Source organism: Mytilus californianus, unplaced genomic scaffold (assembly GCF_021869535.1).
Source record: "Mytilus californianus isolate M0D057914Y unplaced genomic scaffold, xbMytCali1.0.p SCAF_7, whole genome shotgun sequence".
NCBI classification, from domain to species: Eukaryota; Metazoa; Mollusca; class Bivalvia; order Mytilida; family Mytilidae; genus Mytilus; species Mytilus californianus.
In genome coordinates, this window is record NW_026262723.1 from 104,709,491 (window position 1) to 104,725,771 (window position 16,281).

At 33.3% G+C, this 16,281-nt stretch overlaps 1 protein-coding gene and 1 long non-coding RNA gene across 2 annotated transcripts; one reads left to right on the top strand and one right to left on the bottom strand.

The window, feature by feature from the left end:
* Nucleotides 1-2,579: 2,579 nt before the first annotated feature.
* LOC127709800 (uncharacterized) lies at nt 2,580-4,893 on the bottom strand. Its single transcript, XR_007985771.1, has 2 exons — nt 4,136-4,893; nt 2,580-3,566 (listed from the first exon to the last, which is right to left on the bottom strand). It is a non-coding gene; the product is annotated as an uncharacterized LOC127709800 (long non-coding RNA).
* A 9,569-nt stretch (nt 4,894-14,462) lies between these two features.
* LOC127708067 (GTP-binding protein Rhes-like) lies at nt 14,463-15,843 on the top strand. The gene is made up of 2 exons (XM_052212861.1): nt 14,463-14,498; nt 15,006-15,843. Exon 2 carries the CDS (start codon nt 15,008-15,010, stop codon nt 15,653-15,655), a length of 648 nt encoding a protein of 215 aa, XP_052068821.1. The 5' UTR covers nt 14,463-14,498; nt 15,006-15,007; the 3' UTR covers nt 15,656-15,843.
* The last annotated feature ends 438 nt before the right edge of the window (nt 15,844-16,281 follow it).

The following is a 16,281-nucleotide window of genomic DNA, read 5'->3' on the forward strand; positions in this document are numbered from 1 at the left end:
CAAGAAAACTTAATTTCTTTTTTATCAGCTTTTCTCTATTACAAGGGAAAATGAATATGACATATTAATGTTGAATATGAAGATGAATTATAATCGGCAGGAATCATTGTTATTAGAGGAAAACATACATAAATAAAAGCCAAAGGAGTATTCAACACAAGGAAGATATTCATAAAGCATTGTATGTTATACCAAGTATTTAACCTTATAATGTGTCAAACCAAACTGAAATGTGAGTTCATTTTATTGTTTATACTTCAAGTTACCAAAATATAGACGACAGAACGCTCGAAATTGCCATGACATAATTTGATACATATTTACAGAAACGGAACGGGTCTGGTAGGACATGATTTATTTGTAAGTTGGTATTGCCTTTTGCTGGATTTCAGTGAATGAGGGTGCACTTGGATCGGTAAATTGTGTCTTTTGACTTTGAGTTAGTCGGGTTTTTTTTGTGTTCCGTCTGATCTGGTAAGGCAATTCGCTACCTATTGGTTTTCACAGTTTGTCCAAGTATTGTGTTGTTGCATCGCAGTCCCAAGAAGGGTTGGGCTTTCGCAGTTATGTTTGGCTCGTCGCGTTCTGTGCCTAGCCCAGGTCGGAAGTTTCAGTAGTTGTCGTTGGATGCAGTCTGTTTTTTCTTTTTGTATTTTTTGTTCATTGCTTTGTCATCAATCAGGCCTTTCTTTTTTGCTAAATAGTTTCACATTTTGTCATGACGGGGCCTTCTATAGCTGACTATACGGTATGGGTTTTGCTTATCGTTGAAGCCATACGGTGATTTCAAGTTGTATGAATCCACGTCATTTGGACTCTGTTGGATAGTTGTCACTTTGGCAATCATACCACATCTTCTTCTGTTATTCTGTTACCTGCACCAAATCAACCCAAATTAAAGAGGAAGAAATAATGTTGAGACCGCTGTCATCCTTTCCCGAACGACGACAAAAAATCAAAGCACGAAAGTGCTGTAAAGGCAGTTAATTACAGGTTGTGTGTATTTTAAGTCCAGTTATATCATTATCTTGCATAGTACAGTGTACTTATCAGAGGTGGCTTTCAGTATTTAAGATTTAGAGTTCTCTAATGATATTGAATAAGTTTTATGAATGTCATATTCTGAGCACTATATGAAGGCGATTGTTCTCACTTGTTTATGAACTAGTGCATTATGTCCAGTTTGTACCTTTTTTATCTATGTTTATAGTCAAATTAGTTATCAAAGGTACCAGGATTATAATTTAATACGCCGGACGTGTGTTTCGTCTACATAAGACTCATCAGTGACGTTCAGATCAAAATAGTAACAAAGCCAAACAAGTACAAAGTTGAAGAGCATCGAGGACCCAAAATTCCAAAAAGTTGTGCCAAATACGGCTAAGGAAATCTATTCCTTGGATAAGAAAATCCTTAGTTTTTTCATTGGCAATCATAGCACATCTCCTTATTTATATAATGATCTATATTCAACGACCTCAGGTACAAAAAAAATGTATGTAACTAAACTATGATGGGAAACCTTTGACTTCTTTCTTTATATAAACTTTTGATTTGGTACCATAGAACTATGTAGAGTAAATGTACATTGCAACATGTCAACTCTTTCAACTCCAAGCAAAATTATATTTCCAAGCATAAAGTAATTTATGAATGAAATAAAATGCTCTGCTGGGGCGCAGCTTGATACGACCGCAGAGGTCGAACCCTGTACAGTTGGGGCAAGTATGAACACAACATTCAAGCTTGATTCAGCACTGAATTTGGATTGTAATTAAATATTTGACACAGCATAGGTTTCTGACACAGAATGAAAGTGGTCTAAGATACTTAAAAAAATTTAATTTACCTATTCAAACCATATCATTATTATTTGCTTTTATATATAAATCAGAAATAACCAATTTAAAATGGAAAATTTTAAAGAAAAAAAAGGAAAAGAATCCCCCCCAAATTTTTTGAACCCCCTTATGATTCATCACCCCAAAACTCAATCCCAGCCTTCCCTTTGTGGTATGGTACCTTGCAGTACAATTTCAGAGAGATCCATACACTTGAACACATGTTATTGTCTGGAAACTAGAAAAATGCTTGTTTTTTTGGCCCCTTTTTGGTCCCAAATTCCTAAACGTTTAGGGCAATTACCCCCAAACTCAAACCTAGCTTTCCCTTTGTGATATGGAACCTTGTAGTACAATTTCATAAAGATCCATACACTTACACACAAGTTATTGCCATGAAACTAGAAAAATGCTTGTTTTTTGCCCCTTTTTGGCCCCTAATTCCTAAAATTTGGAGGCAATTACCCCCAAAATCAATCCCAGCATTCCCTTTGTGATATGGAACCATGTGATACAATGTCAGAGAGATCCATAGACTTACACACAAGTTATTGTCATGAAACTAGAAAAATGCTTGATTTTTGCCCCTTTTTGGCCCCTAATTCCTAAAATTTGGAGGCAATTACCCCCAAAATCAATCCCAGCACTCACTGAATATCATACCACATCTCCTTATTTTTATATGCATTACAATTTACATGTGCATGTAATTGTAAATATATATATATCAGAACAAAATTCATTGCGTCACTTTTATTTATGCATCCTTTGGCACAATACAAGTTCTAAAATTACACAACATACAACAACTAAATGTTATTTCAGATGAAAGTTTTGTTTCAGTTTCATTCATAGGATTTATTAGAATTTTGTATGTTTTGCCAAGTCCAATAATTCGCTCTATGTGACATAGAGACATAGTTGACTAAACCACCAGGTGTCGAACATTCAAGAATTTTCAGTGTTTCTGTTTTTATTTGATGAAAAGGTTGCCTGAGCTCTAGGAGCTTTAGGTTTTATCACGGGATATTCTGTGCTGTCAATAATAATCCAAGTCGTAGGAAACTTTAATTTGAAGTTGGATGGTGAAAAATACCTGACTAAACCACTAGATGGCCAAGTGTTAGCCTCACACCACTGTTTAGACATAAAAATAATCCATGTATACACAATATTCTTAACACTAGATTCAATCTAGAATCTAGACAGTTCAAAGTTGGTTGTATGATGCCTCAATTTCATCAAAGTCATAAAAAAACTGATTTTCAACTGACACCCTATCAATTTGAAAATATATGTATCTCAAACAATGTGCTGCTGGACCAAGTGTGGTCAAAACAAATAAAAATTTAGTATACAACTCTAAACGGGTATGAAAATGCATGGCTGTGTCACGTGTCTTCATTTCAAAATTCTCTGCTGAAAATATAGGCATTGATGGTGTTTGCGTAATTCCATCTGTGAAGCTCAACATTAGCTCGGCAGTTGGTGGTGGACAGTCATAAATCCTTTCTGCAGTATGAATGACTTCTTCAGGAAAACCAACTTTACAATCAAAACTTTCCTCTAGATTTCTACTACAATATTCATCAAGTTTAGTTCTTTTGTTTTCACAGGAAACTGCCCTGATTTTTCTTTTTGCGGACGATTCAGTCTCTTGCTTGGTCCAGGAAAATAGGCTGGGAATTGCAGTAGACTTAAGTCTTTGTATGGTGGGTTTGCGCCCTGAAAAAGGTTATAAAACATTAGATTTTTTATAATTAAATGAACTTCCATTAGCAATGTATACTTTGTACTACCTGGCGAAATATTAACTAGATTTATTCATTACAATCTGGATAAAACTATGTTTGCCTGATTCAATGTATGTTATGTAAATCCAAAGGACAAACAATGAGAGACTTATGCAACAAACGTACATTGTTTGTACCTAAATAACTATATATAGATGAGAGCATGTCATTGTTTTGTTCCTGTTAACATTGTCATTGATATTTTTCAAGAAAGTCTATGAGGCATAGCTTATGCATTCCTGTCATTACTACATTAGCATAATTACTGCTAAAATAATTCTCAGTATGATATACCTCTTGTAAGAAATCATTATAATTGTAGCAATCACCAAAAAATCTCAAACAGATCACATTGAATCGTAATCCAAAAAATTATGACGTCTTGAATTACCCACCCCCTTTTATTCTAAAACGATAATTGCGGTTGTAAACAGACTTTGGTTTATTCGCATGGAGATTACATATATAACTATATATTTCACAAAGAAAATAGAGTTTTACCATGAATAGTTTCCTGCACGTAGTCTTTTTCAGTAAAACGTGCCTTGCAAACAACAGCTGATGGACTCCACGATATCATCGTGTTCTCGTCCAATCTGCGTATGGGCCATGGCGTTGATCCAACTTTTCCTTCTTTTTAAGTCATTTGGAAATGCATGTCCTCCTCTTAAATGACATCCAGGTACACAACAACAAGTACTTGGCATCGTTAATTAAAAAATATAACTGAAATAGTTGCACAGTGCAGAAACCGGAAGAAGAGGAACAGGATCCGCTACCACGGCGCCACCTATTCAGGAACGATAATTTGCTACTTTATATAACTGCGAAAATAACGTTAGACGGGTTCACGTGCATAAACAGAAATGCGCTTTAAATTGTATAATATAATTCATGTTCAGTCGACCTTTAATTATTATATCAACGACTGAAATGATTTATAAACATCTAGATTGCAGATAACACTCGAAATTAACCCGAGCTCTTTCCACACGGAATTCAAATAATTCTAGTTTGTCAATCGGTTGACTGCTTATAATGCAAAATACTAATATATCAAAAGTTTTTAAAACTAACAAAACACAATGATCGTTTCTCTATTTCCCAATGTAAATGAAATGAAACAAAAAACATTTTATATCGCAATAAGAAGAGGAGAGAATTCAAAATTTCCGGATCTACTTGGAGTCTAATGACCCCCCACGTAGATAAGTTGGATATCGCGGAAGGAAGGATTAACCCGGCAACTAGAAAGGCATTAAAGCACTGCCTTTAAAAACCGTAAAAAAAATGAATAAAGGTAATTTTGGTTAAAAGTATATGAGACAGAAACCCATTAACAAAGACATCTAGAGGGCAGTACCCAGCCTTCAATGAATATATCCGTAAAATATACCAAGCTCTAATAGGTCTTTGTTTCTTAGTCTTTTTAATACACACACCTTGCAATGTACAAATATTTGAAAATGCCCTTATTTTACTTAGAAACACTGGCATTATTTATCCAGCTAAACTCTTCATAACCCTTTGTGTGAGAAAGTAAATAGGTCAAGAGTTTGATCTAAGGACTAATTATTTCTCGCAAGGAACACAATTATTATATGACAGGACGACAGATCAAATTCATGTAATACAGAAGAAGTAATCATTGCATGCCGTGTTGATATGTTCAGGAGTCGCTGACAATTATTAGCTTCATTAGAATAGTTGTATATTTTTGAAAAGCAACAGATCTGTTTAAACATGAGAATTTTACTTTATATTTTAAGGATCTTTGATTGAATTACTTGACGTCTTTCGAACATCCTTTTGAATGTTGTATTGCTGTTTAGGAAATGATGCACCGAACAAAAGAACCTCGGAAATTTGAAAATGTAATATATATTTTTATAGAATTGTAAAAAAAAATTCTGCTTTAATGATTATTACATAAATCATTTTGAATTTGAAAATATATATATATATATTTTTTTTTAAAGAATTGTAAAATATTAATTTTTTTTATGAACATTACAAAAATCATCTTGATTTCAAGTGTCTATCGATTATAGTTCTACTGTATTCTACTGTACAGTGAGACTGAACTGAAAAATAAAACGAAAAAAGAAATTCTGAAATATGTTAGTACTGTTGTTATCTGGAAGACAATGATGTCAGATTGCATGCAGATTTATAACATTTTTAATGATTTTTTTTAAACTCAAGAAGCCAGAGTAAAAGATTTAGTTTTTCCAAAAAAAATAATTGATAATGAAAAGAATAAAAGTAAGACGTTAAAAATAGACTGCAGCCATTATTGCTGTATCAATAAAAATAAATGATGTTAATAAATGGCAGTACCATGAATAACAAGTAATCTAACATTAAATCACGGCTATGTTTCATTTGTGGTAGTTAATAATTCAACATTATTTCTTCAATTATGAGATCACAGAATCTAACTCATCACCGGATTTTAACTTCCCACAAGCAAATAGAAGAGTGCCATTATGTGAACAGACACTACTTGCCCTTCAGGAGAAACTAAGTGCAATCCCGATGTTTCGTGCTAATTATTTGTTTGTTTTCTGTACAGTGTTGTTTGTCTGTTCGTATATCCTTTAATCATGGTGTTGTTTGTCTCTCCTCTGCTGATGACGTTTGATTGCTGCATATTCCCCCTTTTTAAAATTTCTTATACATGACTAAATTTTTTATTGAAATTGATTTGCAAGTTTGTTGTAGATTGTGTTCTTAATCCTGGAAATCCAGAATAATTTGTTTTGCCTGACCTTCAGATAGTAGAACTTTTATGTTGAACTTTTGCCCTTTGTAACAATATTAGTCCCTAAAACATTGTCACTTGTGACTGATTAAATTAAGCTTGATTGATGTTTTGAACCATGTTTCTCTTAAATGTTCCTAGGAAGACAAACTTTGTCAATAATTGTTGACTGAATCTCTCTCAGGAAGGAATGCTAATTATTGCACTTTATTCTTGGTAACTCTACAATTTACATTCACTTATTTCTGTCATTGTTATACTAAGGATGTTTGTGTGTACCAGTTATTGTGCTTCCTATGGAACTTTTGTAATTATGATAAATCAGTTGGTTTTAAATCAAATTTGACAGTTTGAGTCATTTCGGTGGTCATGAATTTGGCAACTAATGCCCATATACATCGGGTGTAATCAAAATAACATATATATATATATAGGAAAAAAGTCTTTTTATCTTAGAAATAAATACAGAAAACCAATGGAGCAGCCATAAATCCTAAATCCAGGAAGTGCAGACAATGGTCAAAAACAATTAAATGAAAAGGCAAACGATCAGAACAAATCGCAAAACATTTCACTAAAAATAGGAGAACTTTAATTTTAGCAACAAGGAAACCACATAAAACAGTTGGTGCTTTGGAAGTCTAATCAGTTAAAGCCTTATTATGTCATTCTTTCCAACATATGTGGAGAAGCAATTGTTCATCCATGAAGGATACCGTAAGAAGTTATTTCATTTTTCATTAGAAACCTAGGCCTATTTCAGTGGCTTCTTGTACCTAGTTTAAACTCTTAATACCAACTTATTTTCGAGGATACTTTTTTGTGTTTACTGAGCCCATTCTAGCTGACTTAGCTTTCGGGAATTTCTAACTTTGTTGATTTAATTATATCAGAGCATATCTCAGTTTCACGTATTCGCGACAATTTATTTTCTCTTTCTGTTTATTCTGAATCAATATTTGGAACCTTTTTTAATGATTGGTGCTTTTACCATGTCACCAGTCTTTGACAGATAATAGTAAAGTTGTGTTAATACATTAAACCGATTGGAACTCGTGTCATTCAACTGATGAGTTGACATGAATTTTTTGTTTTGTTTTGTTTTGTTTTGTTTTGTTTTGTTTTGTTTTGTTTTGTTTGTTTTGTTTGTTTTGTTTTGTTTTAAAATTGAGAATGGAAATGGGGAATATATCAAAGAGACAACAACCCGACCAAAGAGCAGACAACAGCCGAAGGCCACCAATGGGTCTTCAACGCAGCGAGAAAATCCCGCACCCGGAGGTGGTCCTCAGCTGGCCCCTAAATAAAATTGTGTACTAGTTCAGTGAAAATGAACGTCACACTAAACTCCAAAACATATAAATGAACTAAAATTAAAAAACATACAAGACTAACAAAGGCCAGAGGCTCCTGACTTGGGACAGGCGCAAAAATGCGGCGGGGTTAAACATGTTTTGTGAGATCTCAACCCCCCTCTAGCCAATGTAGAATAAAGAAACACATAGCAATACGCACAGTAAAACTCAGTTCAAAAGAAGTCCGAGTCCGATGTCAGAATAGGTAACAAAAGAAACTAAGCAAAATGACAATGATACATAAATTAACAAAGGACTACTAGCAGTTACTGACATGCCAGCTCCAGACCTCAATTAAACTGATTGAAAGATTATGTCTTCATCATATGAAAATCAAGTACAATCCCTCCCGTTAGGGGTTTAGTATCATACCATCATAAAATATATGAGAAGAACATAACCCGTATTGTTTTGTTTTGTTTTGTTTATTTGTTTGTTTGTTTGTTGTTTGCTGTTGCAATTGTTACAATTCAATCTGTATCGTTCTGTTATCAAATGAATTCAAAATTTTCCGAATATTGCGGAACATGAGTATCTTTGCGCCAGCTGATTTCGTGAATCCAATTTAAAAAACAGTCAGTCGGAAATGTATGACCATTTGCTATTACTATAGTACGAGAAGAAGAATTTTACTAAGAGATCAAATTTAAGACTGAAAGATCACAGCCAGATAACATTTTTTTAGACTATCTGTCATGAATGATAAGAATTTTACCCGAAAATTACATATTTAGGAAACTTCCAGTTTTACCTTGACTAAAGCCTCTACCTCTCCTATTCGACATTTGAATTTAAAATGTGAAAAAGTATCCCAGGAAAACGGAAGTATGTATTTTCATACTAAAACATTTTATTTTGTCTTTGTAATGCGATGTTAACACATAGTCTAGTCGGATTACGATCGTGACTACGTCATGACAGACTCTGCTGTATTTCATCAAAATCATTACCATGTCCTGTGTTGTATGAACGGTGTCTTGGCGGTGTCCTGTTGAACGGGCATGATCTGGAGAAATTTTTCATTCTTTTTCTTGCCGATTGAGTCCAGATTGCGTCCATATCTTGCCAAATGTCTTCCGTCTGTGTCGGTTCACTGTCTGCTCAATGTCTTATCTTCGGCGGATCGCATTGGGAGAATCGATGTACTGTCTGGACAGATTCGATCCTTATTTAAGCCGGGGTCACACATTCACAATTTTTACTGCCATCCTTGATAGGACCATTCCCGATAAAAATTTGTCAAAGATCTGATCAAGATCCTGTGAATCGTCGCTAGAAATTCAAACTTTAACTAAAATTTGTAAAAACATTTATTTGATTACGACAGCAATCAGATATTGTTCAGGAAGCGTCCAAATTCAGCCGTTTCCAGCCGAATTTGTCCCGATTATCCCGTTGTTAATCCGTTTCTAATCCGATTTGTATTTTTCGCAAGGTTAAAAACGACCGAATCTGTCACGACATCGTCCCGATTCTGCCAAATGCGATCCGACAGAGACCAGACAGTGAACCGACGCTGACGGAAGATATCCGATAGAAAACCGTTTCATGTGATAGTCCCGTCCTATAAAAAAAATCGCCATATTCGGGATGATCCGGGTTCTGTCGGAACGCAATCCTATCACAGTTTGCTGTATCGCATTACAAACGGCTTTGTCTGGACTCAGTCGTATCGTGTTCTGTCATTGTCGGGACTCTGACGTAGGTATTATTGCCGAGTTTCGTATCAATAACGGGACTGTTCCGGAACAAAGATAGGTTGGTTCCCTCCTTAAAATATTCAGTATGCCTTCGGAATATACAAGTGATACAAGTATTGTCAAGATTTTCAATAACGGCCGGGTACCAGTCTAGAACAAAGACGGTTCGCATTCGGCAAGATCTAGATGCAATCTGGACTCAATCGCAAAAAAACAGCAATAACATTTTTTTCTCCAGATCATGCCCGTTCCACAGGACACCGTCCAGAAAACACAGAACATTGTTACGATTTTGATCCGATACAGCAAAATCTGTCACGACATAGTCACGATTGTAATCCGACTGGACAAAATCGGCAGAGTTTCCCCGAATGTTACGGGACGCACCTAACTGTCGGGGGTTCACTAAGATAAGATTATAAGTATCTGCAAATGATGTTCAGTTAAGCCTCAGTCACACATTCAGGATTTTTATTGCTGCCCTTGATAGGACCATTCCCGATTAAAATTTGTCAAAAATTTGATATAGTATTCATATTATAAAAAAGAATGATGAAAATGAAATAAGATGTATAATCATTAATAAACTAAATACACAATCATCACAAAATATAACTTAATAACATCACTTAATGTCAATGCATAAAATACAATGTCTCTCAAACAGATTTCAGCTCTTTCGACACATCCATGGTTACACACATTGATTGATAATGCACTTTACTGTATATGTTGATTGATACCCAGAAAAGTTACAAATGTTTTGGATAAAGTATGAAAGAGTTGACAGTTGACGTACATTTCCTGTAGAGTTTCAAATGAAATACATGTACAACAGTCATAATCGAGAAATTACCAAAATTGTAAATTGTAGACAAACTAAAACATGATCATTAATATTCATTTCATGGTGTTTACATTGTATTGTAATAGTAAATACTGGCATTGCACGTTGTTTGTCATGCAGTGAAGATATGTTTACTCTCCACAAGTCAAAGTTTAGTCATATTTTGTTTATAAAATTATTGTTTTTTCTACCAACGCAGTGGACGCCAAGTGTTTAATGTAAATCAATCTAAAAATAGTTTAAACTTGCACAATTATTTATGTTTCATTGAAATTTGAATAAAACTGATCATGCTAACTTGATTAAACTTTTCTGAATTTATCTCACGTGTGTTTTCAATTTATTTAAAGGAAAATCGAGTATTCCCAGAATGTCAGTTCAAGGGAAGTTCATTTCGTTGTTATTGAATTAAAAGACAAAGACATCTACAATTCGATGTTTACTCAACAAATTTCCTCCAGAGTGACGAATTATATTGATAGCAAGTGTCAGGCAATTTCTGCTCAAAATTATTTTGTTCACAAGTAATAAAACAAATTCGTTTTGTCAAACATGTTCTAATATTATTTATAAATAATATATAAGTAAAATACTAGTCAAATGTCAAATTCCAACTTTCATTAAGGTTACCTCTTAGCCATGTTATATATTCAATTACTCACTAAGGGATAATTTTCATGCAATTTGTATGTTTATTTAAGCAGTTTTTTACTTTCCTTCTACAACTCTCGTAGTACATATACAGTGAAACCAAAGCTCCTATTTTGACATGATATTATTCCTGATGAAGGAAAATCCTGAAAAGCGCATTGGTTGCACGAAATGCATAACGTGTTATGTTCCTTTTTTGTAATCTCCTTTTCTTTAAACAGATATACAAACATTCCTGTTTGAATGGTTTCATACTAATCATTTTTGGGGCCCTTTATAGCTTGCTGTTCGGTGTGAGCCAATGCTCCGTGTTGAAGGCCGTACTTTGACCTATAATGGTTTACTTTTACAAATTGTTACTTGGATGGAAAGTTGTCTCATTGGCACTCATACCACATCTTCTTATATATATGGATGGAGAGTTGTCTCATTGGCACTCATACCACATCTTCTTATATCTATATACATGTATGACACATTATACAGAAAGCGGTCAAACATTTTTGTCCAGTGCAAACTGTAAAATAAAAGTCTGTTTCATACCAAAGGACTATTGAAAACAAAAACCAAATCTGAAACTTCTTAATGATTTAAAAATACTATCTGGCATTTTAAATGATTCCGAGAAGAATTATACCTACATCACCTTTACTAGATATTATATATAGTTGGTTCGCGTCTTTAAAACAGTTACCTGTAACTGATAGAATTATAATCAATCAAATCTCATTATGTCATTACTACACATGTTTTACATGTCATTACTACACATGTTTTACATGTCATTACTGCACATGTTTTACATGTCATTACTACACATGTTTTACATGTCATTACTACACATGTTTTACATGTCATTACTACACATGTTTTACATGCCATTACTACACATGTTTACATGTCAATACTACACATGTTTTACATGTCATTACTACACATGTTTAACGGTCGCCATCACGAATGTGTAACGCAAATAATGGTAAATTCCCAACGTGCGTCCTCTCCTTCCAACAAGTCTTGAACAATATTTCTGAAAAAAAAATATCCTTATAAAAAAATAGCCCACTTTACAAGTTTGATAGCAGTTTGTATTGTTTAATTCTAAGTCTTAATCGTTCCTTGAACGTTTTTTAAAATGTTTAATTGGTCCGAGAACACATCGTCCTTTGAAATATAGTCTCTAGTGAGGACAGTGTATATATTGCAATTTTTTTCATACACTTTCCAAATTCATTTCTTTATATTTTATGCATGAAATGTTAAGTAAGAGGATGACATTACATGTTAAACTGATTTGGGTGATGAATTTTTAAGTAAAGTAGTGATTTGGTCCAGTTAAAAAAGGTCACCATAAACTTGTTATGCCGTTTTAAATTGATTTATCTACACAATGGTGTATAACACACCTACCTTTGTTGTCGGAATCATTCGTAGCAGCCTCCCCAAGTATGTCAACCGTAATTATTTCGTCTACCCACAGCCGATTGGAGATATAAGACTCGCATTAAATGATTAATAATAAAAAGTAATTCTAAAAAAAACTGTACGTTAGTTTTTGTTTGAATAGAACTTATCATCCAGATAGTAAATTTGTAAAAGATTCCTTGAAAAAAAAATCGTGTTATTTGAGGTATGTCTAGTGAGTTACGAGTTTCTATTTTTAGACTCAAATTTTCCAGTTCCATCAATGTCATTCAGTCTCTCTCTCTCTCTGGACTTTACATATAAATGAGATAATTCCAAGAAACATTTATTTTAGCAATTATTATAGACCTTCCCATAAAATTTGACAAATCGGAAACCGAGATATATATAAGAGAGGGAAAAGATACCAAAGGGACAATTATAATTAACCATTTACTGCATGCGAGTCTTATATTTCCAATCGGCTGTGGGTAGACGAAATGATGGTCTAGCACCTCATTATCCATCTGATAAATTTACTGCATGTACTGACCTGTATAATGATTCGCTCAGGTCAATATTCATGGTTTTTAAGGTCTCAGGGAAGATAAACATGTCATAATTAAACGAGTTATCTGCGTTAAATTATTATTATTATTATTATTATTATTATTATTATTATTATTATTATTATGTTCAGGTGATATTCACACCTTTATTTCCTGTAATTGATGACATATAATCACTGCGACTGATCGATAATATAAGACAAATCTACGTGTCGTGTGCAAATTCTCGTCTGTCCTGTCATAGACCTAATGGGTAACTGTTCAAATCTTTGAAATATTTGTCAGAGTTCGTATAATAATCAGAAAATAACGGGATATAAAATCGACCGGACTATAAAAAATGATGTACCTCAATTACTGTAATAATAAAAATCTTGGTATTTTTAATCACCTTAGACAAATGACCAGTGATTCGTAATATATTTCTGTGCAATAAACATGTGAATTTATCTAAAAATTGTTTAAATTTCATATTTTTTATCCCAACCACATTTTAGTTGAGTATTTACTTCCAATAGTAACTACATTTATTTACAGGCTATGGTAGATGCATGAAAAAGCAACAAAAATTAAAAAAGTAATATACATTATTATTGTTGTTGGCAGATTGTTGAGAGACACGGTTAACTTTACGTACTACTTTTTCTAGTCTACGTTAGAGCTTGCCATGTTGTATAGACACTTGTCTCAATATTGAAGACTGTAAGATTGATTCTTGTTGTCTATATAAAAAAGAAGATGTGGTATGATTGCCAATGAGACAACTCTCCATCACAAGAGACCAAATGACACAGAAATTAACAACTATAGGTCACCGTACGGCCTTCAACAATGAGCAAAGCCCATACCGCACAGTCAATGACAATGTAAAACAATTCAAACGAGAAAACTAACGGCCTAATGTATGTACAAAAAATGAACGAAAAACAAATATGTAACACATAAACAAACGACAACCACTGAATTACAGGCTCCTGAATTGGGACAGGCACATACATACAGAAAGTGTTGGTTTTTATGTGTCACTGGATTTCTGTCTTATTCACGCATATCCCACATAATCTCTTATGTATTTAAAATAAAATATAAAAGGAAGTAATATAAAAAAACCTCTTGGCAATATTGTGTCTCCTTTAATTGCACTGGACAAATATACTTAAATTTTCCTAATTCGGTATGTACTAACAATGATGACTTTTTGTGTTTAACAAAGCTTGATATCATCAACCATAAACATCCCGCCAAGTATTACGTATTAAGGCATATTGCTCAATTAAGATAGAAATGATTTTTAGTTCTATGGATTTTGAATAGTTATTCAATGAAATATTATGTGGTATTATAAAGAAATAGCAACAAATCGGTTATGAAAAGTGTTTAATTTGACCTCTCGTTCGCTTTGTTGCATACTTATTTTATAATGTATTTTCCTTATCCAATGGGCGATGCAAGGGATGTGGTTTTTCTCGTTAATGAAATTATTGATTTACATGAACTACATATATAAGATAATTTCCTGTAGAACTATTATACTTCCCACTACTCAACCACTGATTGTGGAACTTTGACAAAAGGTAAGTTTATTTTGTTATTGCATGTATCAAACGTTTTAACTATTGAATATGATTGTTTTGTGTCATGTCATTAATAAAATAACTTATTAAAATCCAAAAATCTCAAAACCAACTCCTTTTTCGATATCAAAATTAAGTTCGGTTCTAACCATCTTTGCCATGATTAGGTTATATCTTTATCATATCGTATTTTTGTATTACAGCAACCTAGAGAATAAAAGGCTTATGCACAAATAAGGGTTTTCATGGGTTTTTTTTTAAAGATAACTTAACTATAATGGTATACCAGTAAAGTACTTTGTGCTGTTGTTTGAAGATAAATTGAAAAGTTCAATATACAATGAGAATTTTCGAAAAAAACATGCAATTTATAGTACTGTTTTCACCTTTGTAATGTATAAAACTAAACAGAATTAATTATAATATATACATGTATCTAGTCAGACTTCTTCCCATGTTTTTGAACGGGTCCAAATTTTTCAAACAAGTTTCTTTGTTTCCTTTCAGACATGGCGTCCACTCGTCAGAGATCCGGCAGTCAAGGAGCAGCATCGAATGAGGTACATTATAGAATTGTTGTACTCGGAGCTGCTGGTGTAGGCAAGTCATCCATCATATCACAGTTTTTATACGAAAGGTTTAACAGTGAATATAAAGAGACAGTGGAGGAATTACATCGAGGACAGTATAACATCGGTGGTATTAAACTGACATTAGATATTCTTGATACTGCTGGACATAGAGAATTTCCCGCCATGAGAAAGTTAGCGATAACGACAAGTGATGCATTCGTTTTAGTGTATTCAGTAACGGACATGACTTCATTTGATGAGGTACAAAAACTACGAGAAGAAATAATATCTCAGCGTGGTAAAGTGCCCATAGTTATAGTCGGAAATAAAGCTGATATAAACACTGATGTGTCGACAATGGACACAGAAACAATTGAATCAATAGCTTGTGTAGACTGGGAATCTGGCTTTGTACAAGCTTCAGCTAAGGAAAATACGAACATTGTAGGAATTTTTCAAGAACTGTTACGGCTGTCTAAATTTTCTAATTCATTTAGTCCGGATTTATTACGGAGACGGATGTCTATGCCAGCTTCACTTTCATCTCAATCTCTTGTTAAAAGACAAAGTTGTGTAATATCATGAAACCATTGTTTACTTTCGCTTACGTTTTATATATATTCATTTGCAATAATAAAGAATATTAAGGCTTAACAGTTTTTGTTTACCATATACAGATACATAAGCATACTATACCAAACGTAAAGTTTAATCTTTATATTTCAGAGATTTAACTTCAGCTAGAAACCTATGAAATGCTCGTCAAAATAAACAGTCGGGGTTGATAATTTTTTTTAACTATTTTAATACAATACATATAGCTTCCAGTTGTATAGTAAAATACTACAAATATAATACATAATGCGTGTGCCTTGAAAATTACCCGTTTTGCTAAATGTTCTAAAATACTTTTAACATCGAGTTGAATGGGTTTTAAATAGAAAAAAAGAACATGAGGTGAATGATGAACATAAAAATGCATTCCAATATTGATGTTCTTCGTAGTCTTAATAATTTAGATTCTTATGTCTTATGTTATCTCGTGTCCTAATAAAAATGTATAAACTAGTGTAATATAGGTACTGAACATTATATTACGAATAAAGATCACATTTGCATCGATGTGATAAACCATGTGTGTGGTTTTTTAAAATTTTTTATTTGCTTTTTATCAAAATCCTTCGATTTTGTGATCAACAGAGAAAATAGTC